Source organism: Abrus precatorius, unplaced genomic scaffold (assembly GCF_003935025.1).
Source record: "Abrus precatorius isolate BTA unplaced genomic scaffold, Abrus_2018 Scaffold2, whole genome shotgun sequence".
Taxonomy (NCBI): Eukaryota; Viridiplantae; Streptophyta; class Magnoliopsida; order Fabales; family Fabaceae; genus Abrus; species Abrus precatorius.
In genome coordinates this window covers 32,488,100-32,514,683 of record NW_020874362.1, presented here as the reverse complement: position 1 = coordinate 32,514,683, position 26,584 = coordinate 32,488,100, and the positions used below count along the sequence as shown (strand labels likewise).

The window sequence follows — 26,584 nt, the reverse complement described above, 5'->3', positions numbered from 1 at the left end:
CAACTAAAATCTCTTCTAAACTAAGGTGTTGAACTAAATTAAGTCTTGTTAAGAGAGCTCAAATCTCTTCTAAAACCTCCTTGATCATCTCTAATCAACCATTCATAAGTAGCACATCCATTTGAATCACGAATTAAGCCATCCACGTTAATTCATAACATTTTTTTCACCAAACTTATAACACAAATTCTCCTAATAGACACAATAAGAAAATGGCAATGATGAAGTAACCTCGTATTTGAGAGTTTTCACTCTAGTAAAATTTTATTCTTCTTGTAATATTTTCCTTTTTTTCCTCCTATGAAACTTTTTCCTCATGTACAGTGAGTTTTTGTCTTTATTTTTTGACAATTTTTCTTCTCTATTTTTCTTTTATTTCATTTGTTTTTTTTTTTTTTTTACATTCAAACTCATTTGAGCCATTTTCAAATATGTACTGATATGAAACGAGAGAAAAAAAGAAAGAAAAATACTCAATAAAATTCTTTCATGCTTGTGCTAATTCAAAAGGAGGAAAAATGAAAAAAAAATTAAGCGGTTAAGTTTGTGATTTTTAAAATAGATTAGTTTTAAGTTTACTATGTTAAGTGTTTAAAGATTACTAAATTATGTTTATTATTAAATGTGCGTGCTTATTTTTTATTATATATTTTCTATGCATTGTTGTAATGCATCCTTAAATTGTAGTGTTATACTTTCTTTAATCAACATTTGAAAGAAAAAAATCAATGGATAAGAAGTCATGTAACACTAAATAGATGGACTCAACTAAGGATCATAGTTAACTCATGCTATGTGGCCCAAGTCCATGTAGAAATCTAGACCCAACACAACAGATTACAGAGCTCAAGTCTCTGAGGTCGCCGCATAACCTTAAAGAGCATCTAGCCGTTGAAATTTTGAATCCTTGCCTTAATTATGGACCCACATTCAATGACCAAAATGCCCTGCTATTTCAAATCCCCAAACCGCGATTACTTTACCTTTACACCAGTTTGAATTCTAGATCATATCTCAGCCATTCATTTCTAAGGCCCTTTTCCTTTTCACTACATTGATTTCAACTGCGATTTTCAAATCAAACTGTGAACCCCTCACACCGAGTGAGTGAGTGAGTGAGAGAGTGTTTGTGCGTACGAATAACTTATCTATGTTGAATTTGAACGTTCCAGTTCAATCTCAAATCCCTAGCGACAACTCGCTGAACTCATATTGAATCAACAGAACGAAAACCAAAGCGATTTCAGCACTCCTCAAATTCGTCGTTTCGGAATTTTGTTCTGCAACTCCTCTTTCAGGTATTGCGAACTCTTGTTTGCAAACGCAAAACTCTTGTTTATATAAATTTTGCATCGTTCATGAGTTTTTATCTATGCCAGAATGCTGAGGGATTTCAAACTCCCACGCCGAAACGCCGGCAAACACGAAGAAACTGAGAATGTGGATCCTGGGGATTCATCTACCTCACTTCAGAGGTTCGCGGAAGGTTCTAGACCTCCACTGAACACAATTCAAGAACCCGATGCGAGTTACGAAAGCAAGATCGAGAGGACTCCATCGAAGGCCAATAATAACAAAGGTAGAGGAGGAGGAACCGAGCTTCGCACGCCGGATAAGCACTCACAGTGGAAAAGTAGATTCGGTTGGCATCACAAGAACGACGGCATTTCGTCCTTGGGTGATGAAAGGAGAGGATCTGGAGTTGGAAATGTCACTCCGCGTGTGGCTCGCACCGCAGGGAGAGCTTCGAGTGCCGCGGCTTGTTCCGAGAGCAATTCCACGCAGAGCACTCCAACGAAGAGTGTAACAAAGCCTCCGAACTCCAGTATTCGGAGTAAAGCTGATGGAAGCTTCAGTGCGCGTTTGGGGAACTATGTTGCGTTGTATAAAGGGGTTCCTATTTCAGCTTGCACGCCCACGGTTGTTAACACGGTTGAAGTTCCTCACTTCGACCTCAAAGAAGATTCTTCATTTTGGATTAACCACAATGTACAGGTGAGAGAAGGATATTGGATTCAATTGGGCCTAATTTAAGTTGGATAGGAAGGATTTTTGAGTTCTGATGCTTGTTGTGACGTGATTTTGCATCACGTGTAGGTTATTATTCGCGTTCGTCCTCTCAATAGCATGGAGCGGAGTATGCATGGTTATAACAGATGCCTCAAACAAGAAGGCTCTCAGAGCGTTACTTGGATTGGGCAACCAGAAAACCGGTTCACCTTTGATCATGTTGCATGTGAAACGATTGACCAGGTGTGATAACATTGTAAAAACTGTTTCATGGTGCAAATTTCTTTAGATGAAGTTGCTAATTTCAGTGTCTGGTTTATGGTTTTGTAGGAAATGATTTTCAGATTGGCTGGTCTTCCAATGGTAGAGAATTGCCTTTCAGGATATAATAGCTGTATGTTTGCATATGGACAGGTATTATCCTGAACTAAGCTGTATGTTTGAGATTATCTCATTATCTTTTCTGCAATAAGATTTATCATTTGTTAACATGTAGATAAACAGACTTCTAGGTACAGTTCTAATATAATGCCTATTGGATATTAACATGATTCTGAATTAAAAAGGGAATTTGTGATATCATATCAGTGTTTGCCAGTATATGGATTATTTGCCAGGGGTAAAATCGATGCCATCTGTTGAGAGATTGTCTGCTCTAGAGTGTTGTGTAACATAATCAGATATGGGTTGTGACTTGTGGGTGACATTGATTTGACTAAGATAGGAAACAAAGTGCTTTATTGTTTTAACAGAAAGACGATAACTGAGTATGTTAATTTTGCAGACAGGAAGTGGGAAAACATATACAATGCTTGGTGAAATTGAAGATTTGGACGTGAAGCCTAGTCCCCATCGTGGAATGACACCACGTATATTTGAGTTTCTGTTTGCCAGGATCCAAGCTGTAAATTCATCTTTCGTGGCCATTTCAGTTTTATATATTAAGAAGTCTGTTTTAATAACTAATCTGTACTGATCATTAGTCCATATTTCTGTTTTCAATTTTTAATTTTTTCCTCTCCCACCAAATTTTCAGGAAGAGGAAAGCCGGAGAGATGAGAACTTAAAATACAACTGCAAGTGTTCCTTCTTGGAGATTTACAATGAAAATATTACAGATCTACTTGATCCTTCGTCTACTAATTTGCTAGTAAGTTTAGTTCTTTACTCATCAGATGTCTGTTAAAGCATTTTAAAGTATTTCTCAATGCTGCTTGTCCTTTTAATAGCTGCGGGAGGATGTCAAGAAGGGTGTATATGTTGAAAACCTATCTGAGTTTGAGGTTCAGAGTGTTAGTGACATTATAAGGCTTCTAATTCAGGTACTAGTCTTTGGAATCATCATGTTTTGAGGAATCCCAAACAAATCCCTCTCTCTCAGTTATTTTAAATGCACATTCTTCCATTAAGTTGTAGTTTTCTACATGTAGGGTTCTGCAAATAGAAAAGTTGCAGCAACAAACATGAATAGAGAGAGCAGTAGGTCCCATAGTGTTTTTACATGTGTAATCGAGAGCACGTGGGAAAAAGATTCTACCACTAATTATCGCTTTGCAAGGTTAAACCTGGTTGATCTAGCTGGGTCAGAAAGGTAATGAGCTTCTAGATTGATTGAAACAGATGTAGCTTGGAATATGTATGTGCATACTAACCAAATTATCATTTATAACAGACAGAAAACTTCTGGTGCTGAGGGGGAGCGTTTAAAAGAAGCGGCTAATATCAATAAATCATTATCTACCTTGGGGTATTGTTTAATATAAAGATTTCAAATTGTCATACTTTTGCTTTCTCATTGTATAACCAGTATTCTCTGATCATTCCTGCAGTCACGTTATTATGATACTAGTGGATGTGGCAAATGGGAAGCAGAGGCATGTCCCTTACAGAGATTCCAGGCTAACTTTTCTTCTTCAGGTTGATTGCATACTAGTTTCCTTTGATATTTCATTGTCAGATTTCTTCTTATTTATCACTAGTTTTTGCATAAAATGCAGGACTCTCTTGGCGGAAACTCGAAAACAATGATCATTGCCAATGTCAGCCCTTCTATCTGGTTTGTTCGTTTGTCTGGAACTATGTTTCCTTCATTAAAATTTTACAGGTTGCAATAGAAGCTTGATGGAGCTTTACCCATTTCACTTTTGCAGCTGTGCTGCTGAAACATTGAATACACTTAAATTTGCTCAGAGAGCTAAACTTATTCAAAATAATGTGAGTGCCATTTTATGATCAGTTTGAATTGTTTTCAAAGGAATGAATCTCATCAACCTATATACATTCTGTATCTTGATTTTGTAGGCTGTGGTGAATGAAGATTCTTCTGGGGATGTAATTGCTTTAAAGCATCAAATTCGGCTTTTGAAGGTAGTATTAATTATTTATTGTAGTATATGTGTTGTGTCACTGTCGACACTAGATAAATTAACTCAAAATGGTGAAATTCTGGAGCAGGAGGAGCTTTCTACTCTCAAACGACATCAGAATGTCTCCAGGTCTCTGTCCTTTTCTTTGGCATCAGTCAGGGATATAAAACAATCACTAGAAGACAACTGTTGCTCAGAAAATGCACCTGACATGGATGATCATGAAGATAATATGTCTGATTATGAATCGAAGGGCATTAGAATGTCCCACAAACAGGTATACTTGGCTAGGCTTTTCTAGGTTAATGAAGGTCCAGTGGAATGATACAATTTATGTCTGAGGATGGAAACAATGTTTCTATTATTTTCCTGCCTTGTTTCTTCTAGATATAATGAATTAAAGACTTCACCTTAGTAATTCGTCATGTGTTTTATAAGAGATAATTGAAGTAAAACGAAAAGTAGTGATTATACTGTTAGCTTCGATGAGGGGGTGGAGCTTGGCACAATGGTAAGGCAATGTCTTATGAGTTCGTGCATTTGGCCCTCTCAAGATCCCATGATGGTTAAAGTCTTCTTGTACGCCTAAACTAACATCTACCGTTAGTTCCTAAAAGCAAGTTACACAATAGTTAGCATCATCATGAAGTGACAATATAGTTTTATCTCCCACACCTTCATTTATATATTCAAAATAATTTGTTGCTCAGTTAAAATCATTGGAAACAACTCTTGCTGGTGCTTTGAGAAGAGAGCAGATGGCAGAAATTTCTATTAAGCAACTCGAAGCAGAAATTGAACAACTAAACCGTTTGGTATTTCTCTTATAAGATCTTCTTGCTGTTGGAGTTTCATATGTCAACTGTCTTAGTTCTTTATCCTTAAATCCATTGTTACTCAGGTTCGTCAAAGAGAGGAGGACACTAGGAGTTGCAAGATGATGCTTAGGTTTCGTGAAGACAAAATTCATAGATTGGAATCCCGGGTTGCTAGTTCCATTCCTGCAGACACATTTTTGCAGGAAGAAAATAAAGCGCTGTCTGATGAAATTCAGATACTTCAGGGCAAACTTGATCGAAATCCTGAAGTTACTAGGTTTGCTGTAGAGAATATCAGACTTCTAGACCAACTTAGAAGGTGATATATCTATTTTTTGGTCTCTAGAGAAAGAGTATGAAATATTTTATCTTTTTAATAGTTCCCTTACCATGACTATCACAGATATCAAGAGTTCTATGAAGAAGGGGAGAGAGAGATTCTTTTGGCTGAAGTGTCTTCTTTGAGGGAACAGGTACCTGTGTTTCTAGAATTTAATACAGAAATAATTTCCCTTCTAGATTCCTTGGTGTAAGCTTCCTATTTGAAAAACTTCTGTTCTGCAGTTGCTTCAATTTCATGGAAGAAACAGCATTCAGGGCAATTCAAATCACGACATTCAGCTGGAGGTCAGTCTATAGTTACCTGAAGCAGTTCATGATTTCATTCATTGAAAAATTTCATTCCCTTGTTGCCTGTTAAAATGAAATGCATGCTGAAATTATGTTTCTAAACCAGACTACACAAGGATATATTTGTCCTAGTATGGTATGGAGTACAGTTATTATTAGACTAGTAATAAACTCCAAAAATAGCCCCTTAATTGAAGCAGTAATTGACTGTTGATGTTTATGCTAAAATAAAGTATATTTCTAACAATTTTCATTTACCCCACTGGTACAGAAAACTCAGTGCTGCAAGAAAGACAATGACTCTGATGATCAAGAGGTTTTATTCTTGCCTTTGTAATAATGTAACCTTTTCTTATGTCAAAACTGTAACATGTGACCATTTCTTTTTATGGATTGCAGCTAATAAACACCCTTGATGAGTTACAGGAATGCAGGCGTAACTTAAAATATTGCTTAGAGGAGAATGCCAAACTCAGTAGGTACGATTTTTGCTTAAAATATTAAAGTTCCAAATTTTGCCTGTAAAAATCCTAATTTTTTTTGCATTGCATATTTATACAGGGAATTAGATTCTCTTCACCCAATGATAAGCAGCAAAAATGCCACAAAGGTAGTTGTGTTATTCAGATATAACATCTCTTTGTTTTGTTCTTAACAATACTATACAAAACACAAATCATGTGAATTCTTTTGACCTGCAAATTTCATACACATTATGTTCTTTATTTTCTACAAATACATTGTTTTCTACCCCCAGTGATGGATGATAGTTCAGTGTCATGTGAAATAATATTTATCATCATTGCTTTCAGGTTTCTACAAAAGGAATGGTTTGTGAAGCTCAAGCAGTTCCCCAGATGGGGGGGAAGCATGAATCTCAAATGTTAAAACACACAGATGATATCTTGAATTTGCACCTGGAATTAGATATAGTAAAGATCATTCTGAAGGAAGAGAGGATTTTCCGTGGTATATTGGAGGAGCAGACAGCTTGCTTAAATCGGGATTTTCAGTTGGCACAAGACAAGCTTATGCTGACCAGCAAACAATTAGAAGATGCAAATGATGAGCTGAAAGAGGCAAAATCTGTTATTGAAGCTCTTGAATCACAACAAATATTATCTATCAAAGAAAAAGATGGGATGAGGAACAAGAACAGCCATTATTTGGAGCTTACGGGGAAACAAGAGCGTGAAATCATGACTTTGAAGAACCAACTTACATCTAACGAGTTAAGAGATAATTTGTTTTCAAATCATCTAAAGGTTGAAAATGAGTCCCCCTTACAGGTAAAACTCCGAAGGATGCATGATTCTCTTGAAAAAGCCAAGCAACTGAACATGTTGTACCAAAGTGATCGTGCATTTCAGATATCTAATGAGGAAGAGATGGATGAAGTGCGTCGGCAGGCTGAAGCTGAAACAGCTGAGGTGATAGTGTGTATGCAGGAAGAACTTGCTCTACTTCAGCAACAAGTTAATGATAGTCGTTTGAAGGAAATAGAAATGAAAGAAAGTATATTGCATTTGGAAACTGAAGTAAAGGAAGTGCAGGAAAAATTACTTGCTACTGTTGATGATAATCGAAGTTTAAAGGAAGAGATTGGCCTGAAAGGTAGAGAACTCAGATCACTGGCTGAAGAATGGGAATTATTAACATCTGAGATTGAAGAGATTCTTGCTGATGGATGTGAGGCACTTGTTGATGCCTCTGACGAACTTGGCCGTATAAGAAATTCATTTCCACAGAAAAGGATCTGGATTTCTGAACAAGTAGGCATGATCGTTAGAAACATTTCTGAGAAGGAATTACTAATTGATGAACTCAGAAGATGTTTGGAAGATGCAAGCAATAAAAGGAGTGATATGGAGTGTATGCTGAAGTCCTTACGAAGTGCAGCATTGGTGATTACTGAAGCCCACCAGAAGGAGTGTGCTGAAAAAGAGAAAGAAATTCTCCTATTGACCTCACAGCTGAGTGGAAAAACATCTGCTGTGGCACAGCTAGAGGAGCAGTTGATGATGGCAGAAAATAAAATCAGAAAAGCATCAAATTGTGCAACAGTAGCTTTTGTAGTTGTAAATAGATTGTCAGAGGTGAATCTTGGTCACCTGGATGATATAAAATACAAGGATATTCTGCTCAGTGAATTAGCGGAGACTAATCATAGGAAAGATTCCCTTCTCATTGATCAATCCACTTCACTTGTACAAGCAGAGAGACAGATAGCAGAGTTGCAGGAAAGATGTGATGAATTATGGCAGAAGCTGTCTGAGGAGCAAGAACATTCTTGTGCCTTGGAACAAAAGCTTGAGGATATTGAAAAGAATGCCATTTTGGAGACAAGGGAGCAGCTAGTGACATTACAAGATGGTGTCTCTTCAATCAGGTCATGCATGGCCTCTATTACAGACCGTTCTGAAAGTCTTGAAGATAGAAAATCATTGGATGCATGCACATCACACTATATTGATAATGGTGAACCAAGGGTAAGATAATGCTGCTCTCTGATAGATTACTTTAGGTAATGCCACATTTATTTCCTTCAAGGCTGTGATCTGTAAATGGTTTTTATTCAGTATTTGATGTTTTTGCATTGTTGCAGATGAGTTCTGAACCACATCAAAAGAGTGATTCAGATCCACTTTCTGTTGAAAAAACTATGCTTGAACTGGCTGATTTACCCTTTAAATTGACCAAAAGTGGATATGAAAAGAAAGACCATAAATCAAGAAGAGTTTGCAAGGGTGCATGTGAAAGGGACCATACCATTACACTTCTGAGAAAAGAAATAGAATGTGCTCTTGAAAGCTTAAAAGAAGTGCAATATGAGATGACCAGATTGCATGAAGAGAAAAAGGAGATGTCAATGTGTGAAAAGAAGAGTCGGGAAAGCATAGAGTGCCTTGCACCTCAGATACTTTCCCTACAAGAAGCTATGGACCTCTTTGAAGGGAAATTCAATGTCAAGATTGAAGTACTCAGTGACAAACTTAGAGACCTGGAGGAACCTCTGAAAGAAGCTGGCTCCCTTTGGCATCAAAGGAAAGAGGTAGTCGTTTTGTGAATGAAATATAATGTGCAGTATGAAACCTATCTTACTGTTTTTGCTCTCTTACATCATTCTTATTGTTGATTATGTATTAGAATATCCTATAATATCAAATCATGTCTTAAATTATTTTAGAGTATCTTAGAAATTCTCTCTTTCGATTTGTTTTCGTATTTTCTTAGTTTCCATGTTTCTGGATATCTTTTGATTTATCACTTTTAGATACTTAGGATTATTGATATAAATAAAGGTTAGTACTTTAGGTTTGATCATAAGATTACAACACATCACATCTAATCAAGTAAATATCAATTTTATTGTATTCAGTTTCTATTCTCTTTTTTTACCTCCTGCTCCTAAAACTATATAATTTCAACAATGTGCATTAACTTGCTTTTCTTGTCACATGCTTGTACTCCTTCAGGCAGATAGGCAGTCACTTTAATTTTAAGGTTGAATGAATAAACATTCAACAATATTTCATACAATATGCTTTTATCTTTGCAGTACCTTGAACTTGAAGTTGGAGAGGCAAAGATCATTCAAGCTCAGAAAGCTCAAGAGGTTTCTTGTGTTCTTGCTAAATTTGAAGAAGCGCAAGATACAATCAGAGAAGCAGATATTATGATCAATGAATTAGTGATAGCTAATGAATCCATGAAGATTGATATAGAAAGTCTGAAAGATAGAGAAGCCACATTACTCAGTGAGAAGGGTACATTAGTCAGCAATATTGAAAGCCTACAAACTGTTGTTGATTTGAAGCATCGGGAGATAGAGGACCTCGTTGAATCAAATCTTATGGAAACAAGGGATTTAGTTGGTCAGCTGGATGATGTCATTAAAGAGGTCCATTTGATGTCAAAGGAAGATTTCATGTCTTTAGCTTGTGATTTAGAGTGCTTCAAGTCTCAATTTTTATATTCCACAAGGTTGATACAGCCATGGCTTGAGAATATATGGTCTGAGATAGTTTTTAAAGATTGTGCTATGTCTGTGCTACATCTCTGTCACATGGGTATTCTGCTGGAAACAGTAACAGGGATGCATGCAGAAAATGGTTTGCTTTCACATGGCTTGTGTGAATCAAACTCTGTTATAAGCAATTTGAAGGAACACAATTATAGGACAAGGCAAGAGCTAGATATGTGCAGAATCTTGAAAGGGAAGCTGCTGGCTGACATCAAAAACAGTTTTGATCGCATTACTAAGAAAGAAGTAGAAGCTGGAGAAATCACCATCAAGCTAAACACTTTTGCTAAGAACATATCGGACCTACAGCTTCAGGAGGAGATGATGTTGCAAAGGTCTAATGAAATGGGATCCCAACTAGCTTTGTTAATGAGGGAATTGGATCTGAGTAATACAGATGTCGTGACATCCCTTTTAGATCAAGAGAAACTGCTGAAACAGAAAGTGGAAGTCATTGAGTCTCAAGCTGAAATTTTTATGGCAGATTGGTGTGCCAAAGACTTCGAATCACTTATCTATGCGTCTGAAGTTAAAAATATGGCATGTAATATAGCTGATATGGAAGAGCATTTTGTCAAGTACTCTACATTAATTGAGCAACTGAAGAAAGAAACAATCTATTCCCAGGTAGAAACTGAGGTAGCAGAGCAAATTTTGATGGATAAGGAGGTTGAGGTTTCACTTCTTAAAAGAGATGTTCAGCAGACAAAAGTGGAAAGGCAGTACCTTCTAAAGGAATTAAACCAGAATGTCTCAAGGATTACAGAGATGGGTGAAGTAAACACGGTCCTGGAACAAAAAATTGAGTTTCTAAAGGATGTTGCTTGTTCTAATAATGCATTGAAAGGTGAACTTTTTGAAGTTCAAGAGGCCAAGAAAAGACTGATGGATAAGATTCTTGATCTAGAAACTGATTATGATAAAGTACTTGGTAATATCATGGAGAAGGAAGTGGCTTCTGAATTTTCTTCTCATCAGATTTCTTTTCTTGAACATCAAAATGCAGAGTTAAAGAAAGTAAACTACATGTTGCAAGATTCATCTTGCAGACTTGAGAATGAGCTGAACCTAAAGGATTCAGAGTTAACTAGATTGCAGGGTTTATTGCAGGATGAGTTATCCAGAAAGGATGATGTGATAAAAGGGCTGCTGTATGATCTGAGCTTACTGCAGGAATCTGCATCAAACTGTAAAGACCAAAAAGATGAAATTGAAGAAATGGTGGCTACAATGGAAGCATTAGAAACAGATCTTGTTGTTAAATCAAGCGAGCTTTCTGACATTGTTGCGAACTGTCAATTGCTTGAAGCTCAGTTGCAGGAAAAATCGGGCATAATTACAGCTCTTGAGTTGAAGCTCTCAAAAGAACGCGAGGCTCTAAAGTTGAAAGTCAGTGAAAATCAAGAACTTAGAAATCATATTGAAGAAGCCTTGGCAGCAAGAAAACTGACTGACAATGAGCTAACAGAAAGAATGAAGATGACAGAGAGTCTTAAAGATGAAGTCCTGGAAATGAGCAGTGTTCTTAGCCAAATGAATGATTCAATTAAATACCTAAGTAGCGATCTGGATGAAGTCACTATTGAGAGGGATCAGCTTCAGGGTCAAGTAATTTGTCTCAACGACAGGCTTGAAAAGGCTGAAGCTCAAGCTGAAGCTAATGATGCAATTGCTCAAGAAGCTCAGAAGGTAATGCTTTTATCAATTAATAACTCATGTTTTCCTAACCTGAAGAACTTTGTTCTGTAGCATCATGTCTTAAGGAGCTGCTGTATCTTTAGCAGCTCTAACATGTCAATATGGATGTGGCATTTGCACTTAGTTGTACAGTTTTTAGAGACAGATAACTTTGCACATATTTCAACTCTAGCATCTATACAATTTTATATGCAATTTAGATAAACAATTAAGAAAGCAGAAGTTGAGAATCAGAATTCAAGAGAGATTGATGCATATGATATTGATAACCTGACATTAAAAGTTTGATCCTTGAAAAATAAATTTTCCCATGCCATTGATTTGCTTCTGCATTAGTGATAAACTCAGCGGCAACAACTGTAAGGATTAAAAACATGAATTAGATGACTGACTGTTTTTGTCATTTCTGTCCTAAATTTGTGCATAATTGCAGATGGCAGAAACAAGAAAACTTTATGCCGAGGACAAGGAAGAAGAGGTGAAGCTTCTAGAGAGATCAGTTGAAGAACTGGAAAATACTGTAAATGTACTAGAAAACAAAGTGAGTTGCATTTTCGTGGGTAATATTTGACAAGAAGCTTGTCTACATTGGCGTTACACTTCGTTTCATATTTTGATCAGGTTGACATAATTAAAGGAGAAGCAGAACGACAAAGGCTGCAAAGAGAAGACTTAGAATTGGAGCTTCATGCATTAAAAGATCAGATGCAAAATGTTAGAAATGCTGATGGTGACATGAGAAGGTTTAGGCCATTGATTCCCAACTACACACCTTTTTGCGTATATATGGTTACTTTATCATAGGCATTTGCATATCTGCTGTGCTAAAAAAAATATTAAACATTTTTCTGTTTCTCTTCATTTACTATAGATTTTTGAATGACAAAGAAAAAAGCCTCAACGAAGCCCTAAATCACGTACAGGTTCTAAAGAGGGATTTGGCAGGAAAGGATACAGAGGTAAAACTTTTACACCTTGACTAATCATGTCTTTTGGATTGAAGTTTCGGATAACAAATAAAAATTCCATTTTTAATGGCTGGTCTCTGCTAGATTGCACAAATGAAAGCTCATATTTCCGAGCTAAATTTGCATGCTGAAGCACAGGCCAAGGAGTACAGGCAGAAAGTAAGTAATTATAGTAACTGTATTAAGAAAATGTACATGGATGTCATAATAGTTATAGTTTAAAGCTCAGCAGGACCAGATATTCACATGGAGATCAATCTTGCATTCTTTCTTTATAAGCTATTTTATAATCATTATGTTAAATATATTATTATTTTAAATCAGTTCAAAGCATTGGAAGCCATGGTTGAGCATGTCAAACCTGAAGGCCTTTCTACCCATTCCACCAATGCTTTGTCTAATAATAAATCTGAGAAGAATGCCACCAAGTCTCGAGGTTCTGGTTCTCCTTTCAAATGCATTGGGTTGGGCTTGGCACAACAGATAAAATTTGAGAAGGTTGAAGAGCTGTCTGTTGCAAGACTGCGCATTGAAGAACTAGAATCCCAGGCAGCAATTCGACAGAAAGAGGTTGGCTTTTCTCTTCAATCGTATATTCTACAGTGGTTGGCTTTTCCTTTATGGGCCTCTATATCCTTCTTCCTTTTTCTTGTCCAGATATTTTCTCTGAATGCCAGATTAGCAGATGCTGAGAGCATGACCCATGATGTAATTCGAGACTTACTTGGAGTAAAGTTGGATATGACGACTTATGTGGTAAACTCATCTACTTTAGGCAATTTTTCTTGGCATGCCTTTGTGTTTTCATATTTCATTTTTGGGATACATAAAGGAAGATCAAAGTGTTTCATTTAATCATTATTTTGAAAGGAAATTATGCCCTTGTAATTTATAATCGTGGATATATGGTAGAAACAGGAAATTCAGTAATCATTCCCTTAAAAGTGAGGAAGATATAAATATCAAAAAAGGTTTTTACAAAAGAATATCTAGAGGTCTATTCACCAAAAAACATTCACCTTTAATCTCCTTTCATTGATGTAGTCACTACTGGATAATGAGCAAGTGCAGAAGATTACAGAGAAAGCCCAATTTCTCACTCTGGAGCCTCAAGAGAAGGTAATCATTTGAACTAGACTGCGCTGTTATTTTGCGGAAGCTTAGTTAAGCTGAATGCTTGTTTATTTCAGGAACAGGAGGTTATTAAACTAAAGAAGCAGCTGAATGAATTCATTGAAGAGAGAAAAGGGTAATTAAATTTCAGATTTTTCCCTTTTTTTGGAACTTTCAGAATCGAATTTCAGATGCTAGACTATTTTATTTTCCTTTCTTATATATACAATTTTTATGACTCTAAATTCCTACCTGTCAGATGGCTGCAAGAAATGGATAGGAAGCAAGCCGAATTAGTTGCCGCACAAATTGCATTGGAAAACCTTCGGCAGCGAGACCAGTTACTAAAAACTGAAAATGAAATGCTGAAGGTAGAAAGATTAAAACTTCTATGATGGTTAAGGAATAAAAAAGTTTATTCATTAGAAAGTGTAACTCTCTCCATAATATCCCATGCAATCTCTCCTTTTGTGGGGTGAATTTATTTCTCTTTCGTTTCTAATTGGCGAGCTCTGGTGCCCCCATTTTGTGCAGATGGAAAATGCAAGCAAGAAAAATAAAGTAATGGAAATGGAGGAAGAAATGAAGAAGTTGTCTGGTCAGCAAAACCTTCAGCAGCGTATTCATCATCATGCTAAAATTAAGGTAAGATTTTATAATTTTACTTGCCTAGACGTTTGCTTCCTACCTCATTATCGCAGCCCTAAATCTAGTAGCACTGGAGTAAACTCTTGAATTGGTTCATAGATTGCCGGTTAGACCAATTTTTGACCTATTTTACCTTAAAAAAGGTAAAATAAATATTATTAAACAAAGTTTGAGATTAATAGCGTTTTTAGAAAATGATAGGAAAATCATAGGATCTAGATGACTAATTTTAAAATTTATTTCATGTTATTAACTAAAAAATTACGTATGAATAAAACTAATCAACCATATTATAAAATTATGAAAAAAATATTTATAAAATAAGAAAAGAAATTACAAATGTTTTCTCTAGTCTTATAAGAAGTAATTAATACATTTTTTTGGGCTCAAAATAAAATAAATAAGAATTTATATTTAGATGTATTAATTTTTTAATTTTTTTGGTACCCTTATTTTTTTAAAAAAAATTGTATTAACAAAACACTCTTTATAAGTTTGCAGAAATTTATTTAATATGTAAGTTACTAATTTGACTATTTATTTATGAGTATTTTTTAAATACACTAAGTTTATGACATATAACTATTTTTTTTATTGATCATAATGAATTAGTTATTTGTATCTTACCACAAGGATCAAAGAAAGATTTTGACTTATAAAATTATGAAAATAATAATTGAGTATAAAATAAGAAAAAGAAATTGTAATTATGAATGTTTTCTCTAGTCTTATAAGAAGTAATTACTATTAATTTTTTGGGTTCAAAATAAAATAAACAAAAATTTATTTTCACATGTATTTAATTTTTTTTTTTTTGTATCTTTATTTTTTGTGAGATTTGTATTAACAAATCACTTTCTTTACTTATGTAAGTGGAAAAACTCATTTATTTAATATATTAGTTATTAATTTGACTATTTATTAGTATGAATTTTCTTTAAATACATTATAAATTTATGACTATTTTTTATTGATCTTAATGAATTAGGTATTCATATCTTATGAGAAGGATCAAAGAAAGTAATATTACATAGGTTGTGTTTGGATAGTGTATTTTATAATTACTACAATTTATGTATTTAGATAATAAGAAAAAAGGTATTTTTTTTTTTTTTAAATACTACATAATTTTAACAAGATAATATTTATGTTCAGTAAAAATATTTCAAATGACTTATTGAAGAGAGAATTTAAAAATCTTTGTTATGTTTAACTTTTTATATTAATCATTAATTACTTCTCTCATACTTAACTTTCACTATGCATCCCTTATTATTACTTTTATAATTTCTAAAATTTTAAAATTTTTCATCCAAACACAACATTAGGTTTTATTGAAAGATTTATAACACAAATTATATATCTTCTAACAAGGTCAATGGAAAAGCAATGAAACCAAAAAATATATATTATTTTATTAACTTGAAAAAGGCTTATGATTGTGTTAAGAGAAGAGCTGTCAATGTTTTTGAAAAGAAAAAAATGTTTAGGTTTTTATATTTGAATTAAACAAAACATACAATAAGTATAAAAACTTTTTGGAAAGTGCATTTAAAGATTCTTACATAACAATTGATTTAAAGAGTTATCCTTGAATCCTTCTAATTTAGCCTAATTTTAAATGTGTTTGTAAGTGATATAAAAAGATAAATTAAATTCATATTTTTTTGCAAATGACAATTCTCATTGAGAAACCATGAAAAAAAGAAAGTTAACCCTAAACTTGAGCTTTCCAAACAAATTTTAAAATTTAATTTTTTGTTTCAATAGGAGTAAAACAAAACATATGTATAGCAATTTTAGTAAGAAATAAGATGTAAACATTTTAGAAATTAAAATTTATAATATCATACTAAATGTTTCTAAGTTTAAGTATTGATGGTCATTTTTTCAAAATATAAGGAAATTAATGAAGATATTACATTGAATACAAATTTAGTGGTTAAAATAAGAAAAGACGTCATGAATTATTTATTACTGTAAAAAATATTTATCAAGCTTAAAATGAAGTTTTATTATATTATTATATAACTAATCTTCTATTGTAGCAAATCTTAGGCTTTCAAGGAGCAATGCAAGAAAAGAAGTAAAAATTGCAGAAATGATAATGTAAAATACATGTGTGACTGCATAAAAAAATTATATGATAAAAAATTGATTGTATTTGAGAAAATATTAAAGTAGCTCCTATTAAAATAAAGTGTTTATTAAAATTATTTAAACGGTGATTTGAACGCAAAGAGAAAAAAAAAAGAATTGGAAAGTGAATGAATTTTAAGATTTGAAGGTTATTAAACGTGTATAACAGGTTATTAAAGGCATATTAAAAGAGGTAGAGGAATATCTCAAATTTTTGAAAAAAATATTAAGAGAAATCTCATGATTTAAATAATATCTGAGAATTTAATTTTTACTAACGTTTTGTGATGTCATCATAACATATAGTCAATTTTACACGGTGAGATAAGGTTTTGTTATTATGGTATTGAGATAATGATAATAATTGGCATGTTATCGTTAATTTATAATTCCGTTCGTGGAATTCAATCGTGCATTTTAATCGTGGAATTATGCAACAGGAGGAAAACAACAAGTTAAAGATACAAAACGAAGAACTCAGCACAAGGCTACGGAGGGCAGAGAACTTCCATTCGCGTGTAAAAGAGGATCTTGCTCGTATTCGTGCTTCTGCCGGGGCGAAACCATGTATTAATTTTGATGAGGAGCAGCGTGTGATGATAAAGCTAAAGGTTCGTCAGTTACCAAAGAAGTGGTGTGTTGTACTTAAGTAGCTAAATAAATATCTAAATATTTTTGTGAACAATATACCACAGGAGATCGAGGAAGAGAAGGTACAATTAGCACAGCAATTACTGAGATTGTCCACTAATGTTTTAAAGGTTCTTGCTCTGCCCCTTGTCTTCTAACCTCTCCAATGCACTAAACAAAGGCTCAGATAATGATTCATGCTTTATTTTCAGGCTGCTGGAATAACAAAATCCACCGCAGAAGTAAACCCTTCTATGGCTGAGGAAGCCTTACAGGAGCTCAAAAATAAGATAACTTGTCTGGAAATGGAACAAGAAGATTTGAAGTTTAAGGTATGCACACAATACACAAAATAGAGTAATTAATTCGAATGCGAATCCTTCCAAGTCAAAATTTAAAGGACTCGTTGTGCTCCTTTTACACAGAATAAAATTATTAATGAAAAGATTCGATTATCTGAGCTCATGCCACAAGCTTCTCCTTTGAATTTGAGATCCGAGGAGAATCGTGCAACTCCACCAAGGGCATCCCAAGGTCCATTCCTCTCCAGTTTTGAACGATAGTAAACAGTGTTGTTGTATTTTGTTGTGTGTAGCCAATTCATGCTATATTCTTTTATTAACGTGTAAATAACATGCATGTACAGTTCAATGAGAAAATGATATTATTATTGTTATAATTAAAAGAGTTCTATGATCTAATCCGGGACAAGGTTAAGAGATCACTGTGTTTGAAGTTTTTAAGGTACCAAACAACAATTTTGATACCTTCAACCTGTTTTTCTTTTTCTTTTTCTTTTTTTATCTATAACTTTTAAATTAATCATCACCTAATTATTATAATAAGTTTTACATTTTTAATAAAGGTATTTTAATAAATTTATTCTTTTAACCATAATAATTAATTAAATAATTATTTTTGTATGATATATGCTTCAATATTAGGTGAAAATTAACAAGAGACGGTGAAAAAAAATTTAAAAACGTGAATTCAAGAGTTTACGGTATAAAAATTTGTTAAATATTTTAATAGAATTTTTCGTTAAGGATGTTAGCCTAGAATCCTTTTTTGACTTTGTACCAGCAATATCACTATTATTATAGTATTATTATTATAATATTATTAGTTAATAATACAAAAGAAAAATAATTACAAGAGAAATATTGTGAACAATAAAAAAATGATATTTCCGTCCAGCGATATGAAGAATTCTTGAGTAACTTTTCAACTTGTTTATTTAAAGAAAATTTTCATTTTTTATTTTTAAGTTTTACTTTATTTTTAAAAAAATTAATTTATTTTAGTTTTATATAAAAATTTTATAGGGAACTATAAAAGTTAAAAAAAATAAAATCTATATATATCTACAAACCTTAAAAATTAAAATAAAAAATTGATATTTTTATAGTAAAAGGAAATATTTTCTGAACCAAACTAACTACCAGACTTCAAACCATAACGAGAGTCTTCTATCCAGTTGACTTCAGTCAGGGCAAGTATAGCTAAAATGGGAAGTACCAAAGACACGCGCCAAAGCAAAAAAGCAGATCAAGCTTTCTATCTCTCTATTTTAATTTTGTGGTTGTTGGAGAGAAAGACGGTTTTTACGGATTGTGTCAGGTATGATTCCAGTGTACTGCACAAAGCATATTGTTTGTGTCTAAGTATCAATTCACAACATTATCTTGTAGAAATATACATTTTAACAAGAAAAGTATGGATCCAGATCTCCTCACGTTAAAAATCGAACATCAGAGTAATTTTGGTGTAATTTTATAATTTTGTTAGCAACATGACCCTCATGTCCTATTTTAAACATGACCCTAAACCCTAAAATTACATGACCCTCATGTCCTATTTTGAACATGAGAGATCCTTTTCCGAAAAGTATACATACACATGCAACATCAATTATTAACATTTAATTTGATCGATTAGACACAAAATTCAGCATTTGTCCTTTCATTCTTTAGTTATCAGGGTCTTGGTACGGTCAAAGCACTGCAGAACTTAGAGAGTCAATCTTCATGCTTCGGAAAAAAAAATAAAATATATATATATATATATATAACATTTTTAAAATAAGATGAAAATGTTTCGGAGATAAAAATTAAAGTTTTTCATAGGTTTCCAAATTCAAATATTTCTAATCAATTTTTTAAAATGATAAAAAATTAATAAAAATATTACGTGCAAAATATAAATTGGATAGTTAAAGTAGAAAAAAAAAGCTTAAAGAAAGTTTTACGTTAAAAAGTAAAAATGTTAAAAATAGTGTATGAAAATGTTGAAAAAGACAAGAAATGAAATAATTACATGGATAAAGATGTTAGTGTGCCACTTATAAAAAAATATAAAAAATTATCTTAAAAGTGTACAAAAAAGGTTATTAGAGGCATTGCCAAAGAGAGTTAATTGCATAATTATTAATTTTGTAAAAAATAGAGACCAAATAAACTTAATTTTTTTTAAAGTGATATCATAATAAACAATATTTTCAAAATTTGAGCTTTTCAAAAAAGAATATCGATTATTATTTATTACTGTTTCATTCTTAAAAAAGAACTATTCCCATTGTGCTTACACACACTTGCGGAGAATTTTCATATATAATTTTAAGTTCAAGATTAGCCACGCTTATGTCTCATGTTGCCCAGATACAAAAAAGACAAGGAAGAAGAGAAAAATAAAGAGAATCCCCATTCATTGGTACGATAAATATAACACAGCTATGAATACAAACGAGCACGTAATCAGGTAAGATTATAAATACAACATAAATACAAGGAGGTTAGGTTCTCTCCCTCCATAAGGAAAATTCAATCACAGAATCCTTTCTAGTAGAAAATGGAATATATTTGTACATATTTCACACCACCCCAAGGCATAACATTATTGACCCCCAAAGTGAGCTCAATGGTCTTCCACCAACTTACATAGCATAAACTATTTCTCCACTGCTATCAATGTCAAGGTCAGGATCCGAGTCCAAGTCCTCCTCCATGTCCTCATCAATATCCAAGCTACCAGTAAGATACGGGTTCAGAGATTGAGATCCAGCTGCAGGAATTGTAGCCTCCCTAATTATCTTCATTATTTCTTCTATGCTTTGCATTGGTTGATCAGGCTCCTCAAACTGGTTGTTATCATTTCCATCCATGAGATCAGCTGGAAGATTCTTCAAAAACCACTCATGGTTTCTAATCTCAGGAATAGTTATTCTCTGTTTTGAAACAAGATTGGTTTCCAAATTAAAATGATAATGCATCATCCTTCACACAAATAGAAGGAGGAGAAGCAAGTATTACAGTTACATGTTTTAAGACTGACCTTCGCAGGATCAGCAACAAAAATCCTTGAGATCAGATGTCGGCACTCGGGAGATATATGAACATAGTCAGGAATTGAGTACTGAACATTCAAAATTCTCTGCAAGCAACATCCATCAGTTTAGGAAAACTAATTCACTCAAAGAGCCACATTGATTGAAAAAGGGTGGAATCGGTTACATGTATTGTCTTGCGGAAATTTTTAGGTTCCTCTGGATCCTCAAAAGGGTATGCACCCACCAACATGACATATAAGGTCACCCCACAAGACCAAACATCTGCAATCTGAATTAGAATTGAGTGTCAACGTTAGTATGGAGTAATCAATTAAAAAGCTAACCTGAATGCAGTATTGGTGTGTCATCACAGCTTCAGAATTTTACAGTACTGGATCGTGTGTGTAAAATAGCATTCACTAACCTTTGATTCTACCCATAAATGTAAGATAATATAATTTCATGCCAGAAACATGGTGCCTGATTGCCTATTACGTTTATATAATTTTCTTCCTCGAGATGGTCCCCATACAACCAACACACACAGAAGAAAGATTCAAACTGGAGAAATATTTTACATTTTCCACTCTTTTGGTTTTCTTCTGGGGACAAAGGGGGGATGATTTTGGTCATTGTTGTAGGTCTTTCTCCATCAGCTAGCCAAACATATTAACCTCAGTTGTAAACCAAAGTTTAAGATTTACCATATTTATACTAAACAAGTAGGTTGAGGCTAAAACTCCCGGATCATTGTGAAATATACATTGTAAGTTTCTTAATCAGATGAAACCTAGAAGCTAGAACTCTCCTGGTACTTAAGTTGGTAGAGTCTAAAAGTAATGAAGCCAATTAACTGGTCATTGTGGTACAGATACCAACTCATAAACGGAAAGTTGAGCAAAATGGAAACAAAACTCTATATAAGCTTATAAACACAATCTATAAAAATATATAAGCTAAATAAAGAACAACTTAACAGGAATTATCAAAGTCTCAACGGTTAGATGGACTCAAGTGATAAAAGTTACATCTTACCTTGCCATCATATTCCTTCTTAAGCAAAACTTCAGGTGCGATATATGCAGGGGTACCAACTGTAGATTTTGGTTGTGAATGTAGTACTGAGGACTGAAAAATTAGGACAATCAAGATGTGTAGGTATCACAAATTAGTCCATTAACAACAAATGAATGATGAAAATATTTGCTCGATTTTGGACTTGGAGAAACCTACAAATTCAAAAACTTTCTAAACAATGCCCAGTTGAAATTTGAGCGCCACAACCTGGAATGCAGATACTACATATCTGAAGGTCTCAACAAATATAAACCAATACAAAGAATGAACTATACCTTTGAATAGCCAAAATCACAAATCTTCAAACGAGGAGCTGGACTACCATCCAACAATGTGTTTTCCAACTTCAAGTCACGATGGCATACTTGCTTCATTAAAGAAGACAAATATAGAAATCCAAATTAAACATCTTGTGATATCTTCTGGGCAGCAAATAACTATGGTAAAATTAAAGACTACATGTGATGAACTCATGTACCATTGCATGACAATAGCTAACCCCTGATATAAGTTGTTGGAAGAAGAAGCGTGCCTACAGCATAAAATAACTGGCATTAAAAGGCACATGCAGCAGCATTACACAAATGAACGAATGCACCCGATACTATGTTTGTGCGGATACAGATATGAGTATTCAGTACTATACAATACAACACACAAATATGACAAAAGTTTGAAATATTTGGATACGGGTGTGTGATATTATATATTAAGTAAAATATATTTATATTTATGTATGTCATATTAAATATTTTATTATAATCTCAACCAAATCTTAATCTAATAATAACTTTCCAAAAATGAAAATAAAAAATACCCTAAAAAATCCATGAAATATAAAAATATCACACTAAAAGTTAAATAACACAAGTATCGCAAAGGTCAAAATCGGTAAGCAAGTGGGATATGCAGCTGTTATGAATGCTAGTGTGTCATATGCGTATCGGTATTGAATACAAATACCACACGCATACATCATGATTTTTGAAGAATCGGTGTAACAGAGAACAGATATAAACCTCATCCTCACTGAACCGCCCTGCGTTACATATTCGCTCAAATAGCTCTCCTCCAGAAGCATATTCCATAACAATTGCCAAATGCGTTGGGGTTAATATAACCTAAAGTCAAATCAACAGAGGGCTAATTACAATACTTCTAAGATATGAAGAAATGGGACAAGACATTAGGAGTAGTGTACTGTACAAACCTCCTTGAACCTGACAATATTGGGATGCCTCAGTGATCTGTGATTTATAATTTCCCTTTGTACATTTTCATCTATCTGTTAAGAAATAAGTATGATTAAACTCATGACAAATCTACCAACACAACCATTGTCTAGAATTTTACATTGAGCATACCATACCATACCAAACAAAAGTTTCCCTTTAAACCACGTCATCATGTGATACTAACCAAAAATAGTAGCAACATCATACAACTTCAATTAGGACACGAGTCCACCCAAACACAAGAAAGACACACATGAAGTAAAAAAAATGCGACCAAGATAAGGTAACACGACACATCTGAAACCAAGTTTAAACTGTTTTCCTTTCACAGCATCGAACTCAAAACTAAACCACCCACCATCAGAAACATGAATTACATGAAAACAAATTACAAAGAAATAAAAATTAGTTAAAACTTAAAACATGAATTCTATTAAAACTCAGTTGATGTTGATCAAAACACCAATATGAGATTCAAAATACTCACACCCCCATATACAAGCATAAACTTGATTGATATACACTTTATGCACTAAAAAGAAAAAAATTAAAAGAAAAAAGACCAAAGATTTTAGAAGATGAACCTTTTCACCTCTCTCAATATACTTAACAGCAACAAGTTCCTCGGTGTGTTTGTCCCTCATGAGCCTGGCAACACCAAAATTGCCAGAACCAATGTCACGCACAAGTTCATAGCGATCACTGTCATGCATGATCGGCATATCCATTGCTGGCCCAACAGTCATGGCAGACCGATCCATCTGCTTAAACTTAAAAGAAGAAAAAAAGAAACCTTTTTGGAGTACCCAATAAGCTCTCTCACATTATTGTCATTCCAAAAGTTCTGATTCAACAGAGGCGTGGCCTTTGACGTGGTTGGGTGTGAACCACTGGATTTTGGAGTTGGTGGGTGAAGAAAAAGACCAAAAATGGTTCCAACACGTGAATGGTTCACCAACCCAAATGGGTATTTCGGATTTCCAGAGCACTACTTCAGCTTGCAGATTGGCGGTGATACACTCGTGAATTCTCTCTCTCTTTCAGTGTATGTAAAAGCTGTCTTAATGTGTTGCTCCAAAGCTTTTATCTTTTGATTTTATTTTATTCAGAACCTCAGATTCATCGAAGGGGAAACAGATTTTTAGCAACGAACAGTTACTTTCATTTCCAGTGTTTGGTCAGAATCCAGTGAATGAAATTTCGTCACACAAAGACAGAGCTGGCCTTCTTCTTTTACCCTTTGCGCTTTTAAGTAGAAAGAAAATTTTAAATTAATATTTGTTCTTTAAAGTTAATTTCTTTTTAAAATAAGTGCTAACTAGTAATTTAACTGAAAAGTAAAAAGTAAAATGTTTTATTATATTATTAATGCATTTTTATTATAATTTTTGTTGTACTTTTAACTTATTTAGTTATTTTCTTGTTAAATTTTGTAATTAGTGTACTTAAAATACTAGTTAGCAAGATTTTTAGAACAAGAATTGTTTGTTTTTTAATTTAAAAAATAATAAAAATACACAAAATAATTTCTTCTTATCTCTAACATCCTTCACCCATTTAAGACCATCATTTTCGGATTCCAAATACCACTAAAGAGTTAAAAAGTCAAATTTTACTTTTGATAAGATTAAGGTGAATGAACCCTTACATGAAGCGGTGAGGAGAACATAGAAAAAGCGACGAATGGGGGAGACAAGCTTTGGATTGGCAGTGGAAAAGTTATTTGAAGTTGCCATAAGGATAAGAAATAACAAATCATATTCCTTAATATATAAGAAACTAAAATAGATACACAAATTTATCATTTGAGTCACTTACTCAAACTAGTCCCATTCGATTATTCGAGTATTTTACAGTACGAGAATATTATTATCTCTCTCTTTGATTTAATATATTTTGTATTATTAAATAAATTTTATATAGACTTAGGTATTAAATTGTGGTCAATAATAAAAATATGTTTAAAACCAAATATTTTAACTTTTTTTTTGGTCGGAGTATGCATTAAAGTAATAATTATATTTTTGTACCTAATCTTTTTTATCCCTTCTTTTTTTTATATTGCTTTTTTTTTTCTTTTCACTTTTTTTTTCATCCACTTCATACCCATTGATCGTGTAAAATTACGAGAACTTCACTCAAAAAATGATACGAGATATTAGAGTTTGTTTTATGTTTTGAATATGAGATAAGATACTCTCGTATATGTTGTGAGAATAAACATTAAACAAATGAGGAAATAATTTAGAAAATAATAATATACTACATCATAATCTTTACTTTTTGTCCTTGTATTTTAATGTATATATAATTTTGGTCTTTTAAATTACATGCTCATATTTAATTTATTTAATTTTTTAAATGTTTAAATTAAGCTTTTTCTTAAAAAAAAATGTATTATATTTTATATATTTTATTTAGTATTTTTTATTTAAATAGTTTGTATATTTTCTATTTATTTATATAAATTAATAAAATTTCATTTTTATTATTTTTATATTAATTATTAGATAACATTTTGAAATATATTACTCAATTTGAACATTTAAAAAATTAGAATTCCCAAATGTAAGGATTAAAACTAAGAGAATCAAAATTTTACATATATTAAAATATAAAAATCAAAAGTACAATTAAGATATATATATATATATAATTTAATATAAATATTAATTTTTATCAATTTAACAGTTAAATTATAATATATTACATAGATTATTTGTGTTTACTTTTTTTAAAATCAAACATCTATGAAATTATTATTAAATGGTTTTAATTTTTATAAATTTTAATATATATATATATATATATATTACATTAATTTTGATATACATGAATAAAGTATTAAATAATTTTAAATAAATATAAAATTTTACATATATAATCTATGTAATTGAAATTTTAAAAACTAATAGTTGATATTAAAATTAAATTATTAAATAGTACAGGAGTGAGTACAACTTACAAAGTTAATAAAACACTTCAAATGTATATTTATATAATTATAAAACTAAATTTCTCTTTCCTACTTTTTTTATTTTCTAATTAACTTTAATTCTAATAATTGTGTTATATAAAATATTAAAAATATGATTTAGAATAAATATTATTTTTTATTTTAAAAATATAATTTGAGTATAATATATAAATTTAGAATCTTTTAGTATAAACGTTAGTTTTAAGTTTTAAAATTTTAAAATAAAAAAAATAATTTTTAACTTTTTTTTGTAATTTTTAGTTGTTGAATTTTAAAATTGTATCTTAATTTTAAAACACTTCTTCATTCAAGTTTATTTAGTAATAGTGGTGACAATGTAAAAGGCAATAGAATTGACAATGACAATAACACTTAACTTATGACAATAGAAACGATGATGATAGTAGTGATAATAATAAATATATTAATGTTAACAACAAAGACATAAAAGTGTTGGTATCAGTGTCAAGAATAAAGACATAAGAATGTTAGTATTATGATAACAAAGATTATTGTAATAGAGATAAAATAACCATGAAAATGACAATTGAAAGTAATATTTGTTATAATAATAATTATTGACATGTAATAGTTGTTATAATAATTATTGATAATTAGTGATAAAAATACTAATAATAATGTTAGAAATAATGGTAAAAGTTTCTAGATGTTTTTAAGAGATATAAAAGTTTAATAATTTTTTTCAATAAAATACTAAAATTTAATTACTTTTTTTTTGTTTTAAAATTTTTAAAATATTATATTTTGAGTTGACTATGTTTGATTTTAAAATAAAAATTTTAAAAATCACAACCACTGCAAATAAACCATCAACCTTTATTTTATATAGGATATTCTACTATTTATAAGGATGACAAATTAGTTTGATATTGATAACCAGTTTGCCTAACTCACTGAAAATGACA

At 32.3% G+C, this 26,584-nt stretch overlaps 2 protein-coding genes across 5 annotated transcripts; one reads left to right on the top strand and one right to left on the bottom strand.

The window, feature by feature from the left end:
• Positions 1 to 1,199: 1,199 nt before the first annotated feature.
• On the top strand, positions 1,200 to 17,607 carry LOC113859850 (kinesin-like protein KIN-12D). The gene is made up of 38 exons (XM_027492522.1): positions 1,200 to 1,298; positions 1,380 to 1,989; positions 2,098 to 2,253; positions 2,341 to 2,424; positions 2,795 to 2,914; positions 3,047 to 3,160; positions 3,249 to 3,332; positions 3,441 to 3,601; positions 3,683 to 3,757; positions 3,840 to 3,927; positions 4,008 to 4,066; positions 4,161 to 4,224; positions 4,312 to 4,377; positions 4,465 to 4,653; positions 5,087 to 5,191; positions 5,278 to 5,513; positions 5,598 to 5,667; positions 5,759 to 5,821; positions 6,096 to 6,140; positions 6,224 to 6,303; positions 6,386 to 6,434; positions 6,637 to 7,969; positions 8,039 to 8,313; positions 8,430 to 8,876; positions 9,384 to 11,537; positions 11,980 to 12,087; positions 12,168 to 12,289; positions 12,418 to 12,505; positions 12,599 to 12,673; positions 12,839 to 13,084; positions 13,172 to 13,270; positions 13,559 to 13,633; positions 13,705 to 13,763; positions 13,887 to 13,998; positions 16,855 to 17,025; positions 17,110 to 17,175; positions 17,257 to 17,376; positions 17,470 to 17,607. The coding sequence occupies exons 2-38, from the start codon at positions 1,381 to 1,383 to the stop codon at positions 17,605 to 17,607; spliced, it is 8,205 nt and encodes a 2,734-aa protein (XP_027348323.1). The 5' UTR covers positions 1,200 to 1,298; position 1,380.
• Positions 17,608 to 19,723: 2,116 nt separating this feature from the next.
• Positions 19,724 to 23,907, bottom strand: LOC113857475 (serine/threonine-protein kinase SRK2E). Of its 4 annotated transcripts, none has more exons than XM_027489413.1 (10): positions 23,488 to 23,886; positions 23,266 to 23,329; positions 22,657 to 22,731; positions 22,466 to 22,567; positions 21,925 to 21,978; positions 21,722 to 21,814; positions 21,405 to 21,497; positions 20,554 to 20,658; positions 20,375 to 20,473; positions 19,747 to 20,267 (listed from the first exon to the last, which is right to left on the bottom strand). In XM_027489413.1, exons 2-10 carry the CDS (start codon positions 23,323 to 23,325, stop codon positions 19,977 to 19,979), a joined length of 972 nt encoding a protein of 323 aa, XP_027345214.1. In that variant the 5' UTR covers positions 23,326 to 23,329; positions 23,488 to 23,886; the 3' UTR covers positions 19,747 to 19,976. The 4 variants fall into 4 exon arrangements, with proteins under 4 accessions (XP_027345212.1, XP_027345214.1, XP_027345213.1 ...); XM_027489412.1 differs by having other exon boundaries at positions 23,505 to 23,886; XM_027489414.1 differs by having other exon boundaries at positions 23,274 to 23,329; positions 23,505 to 23,886.
• Positions 23,908 to 26,584: the final 2,677 nt, after the last annotated feature.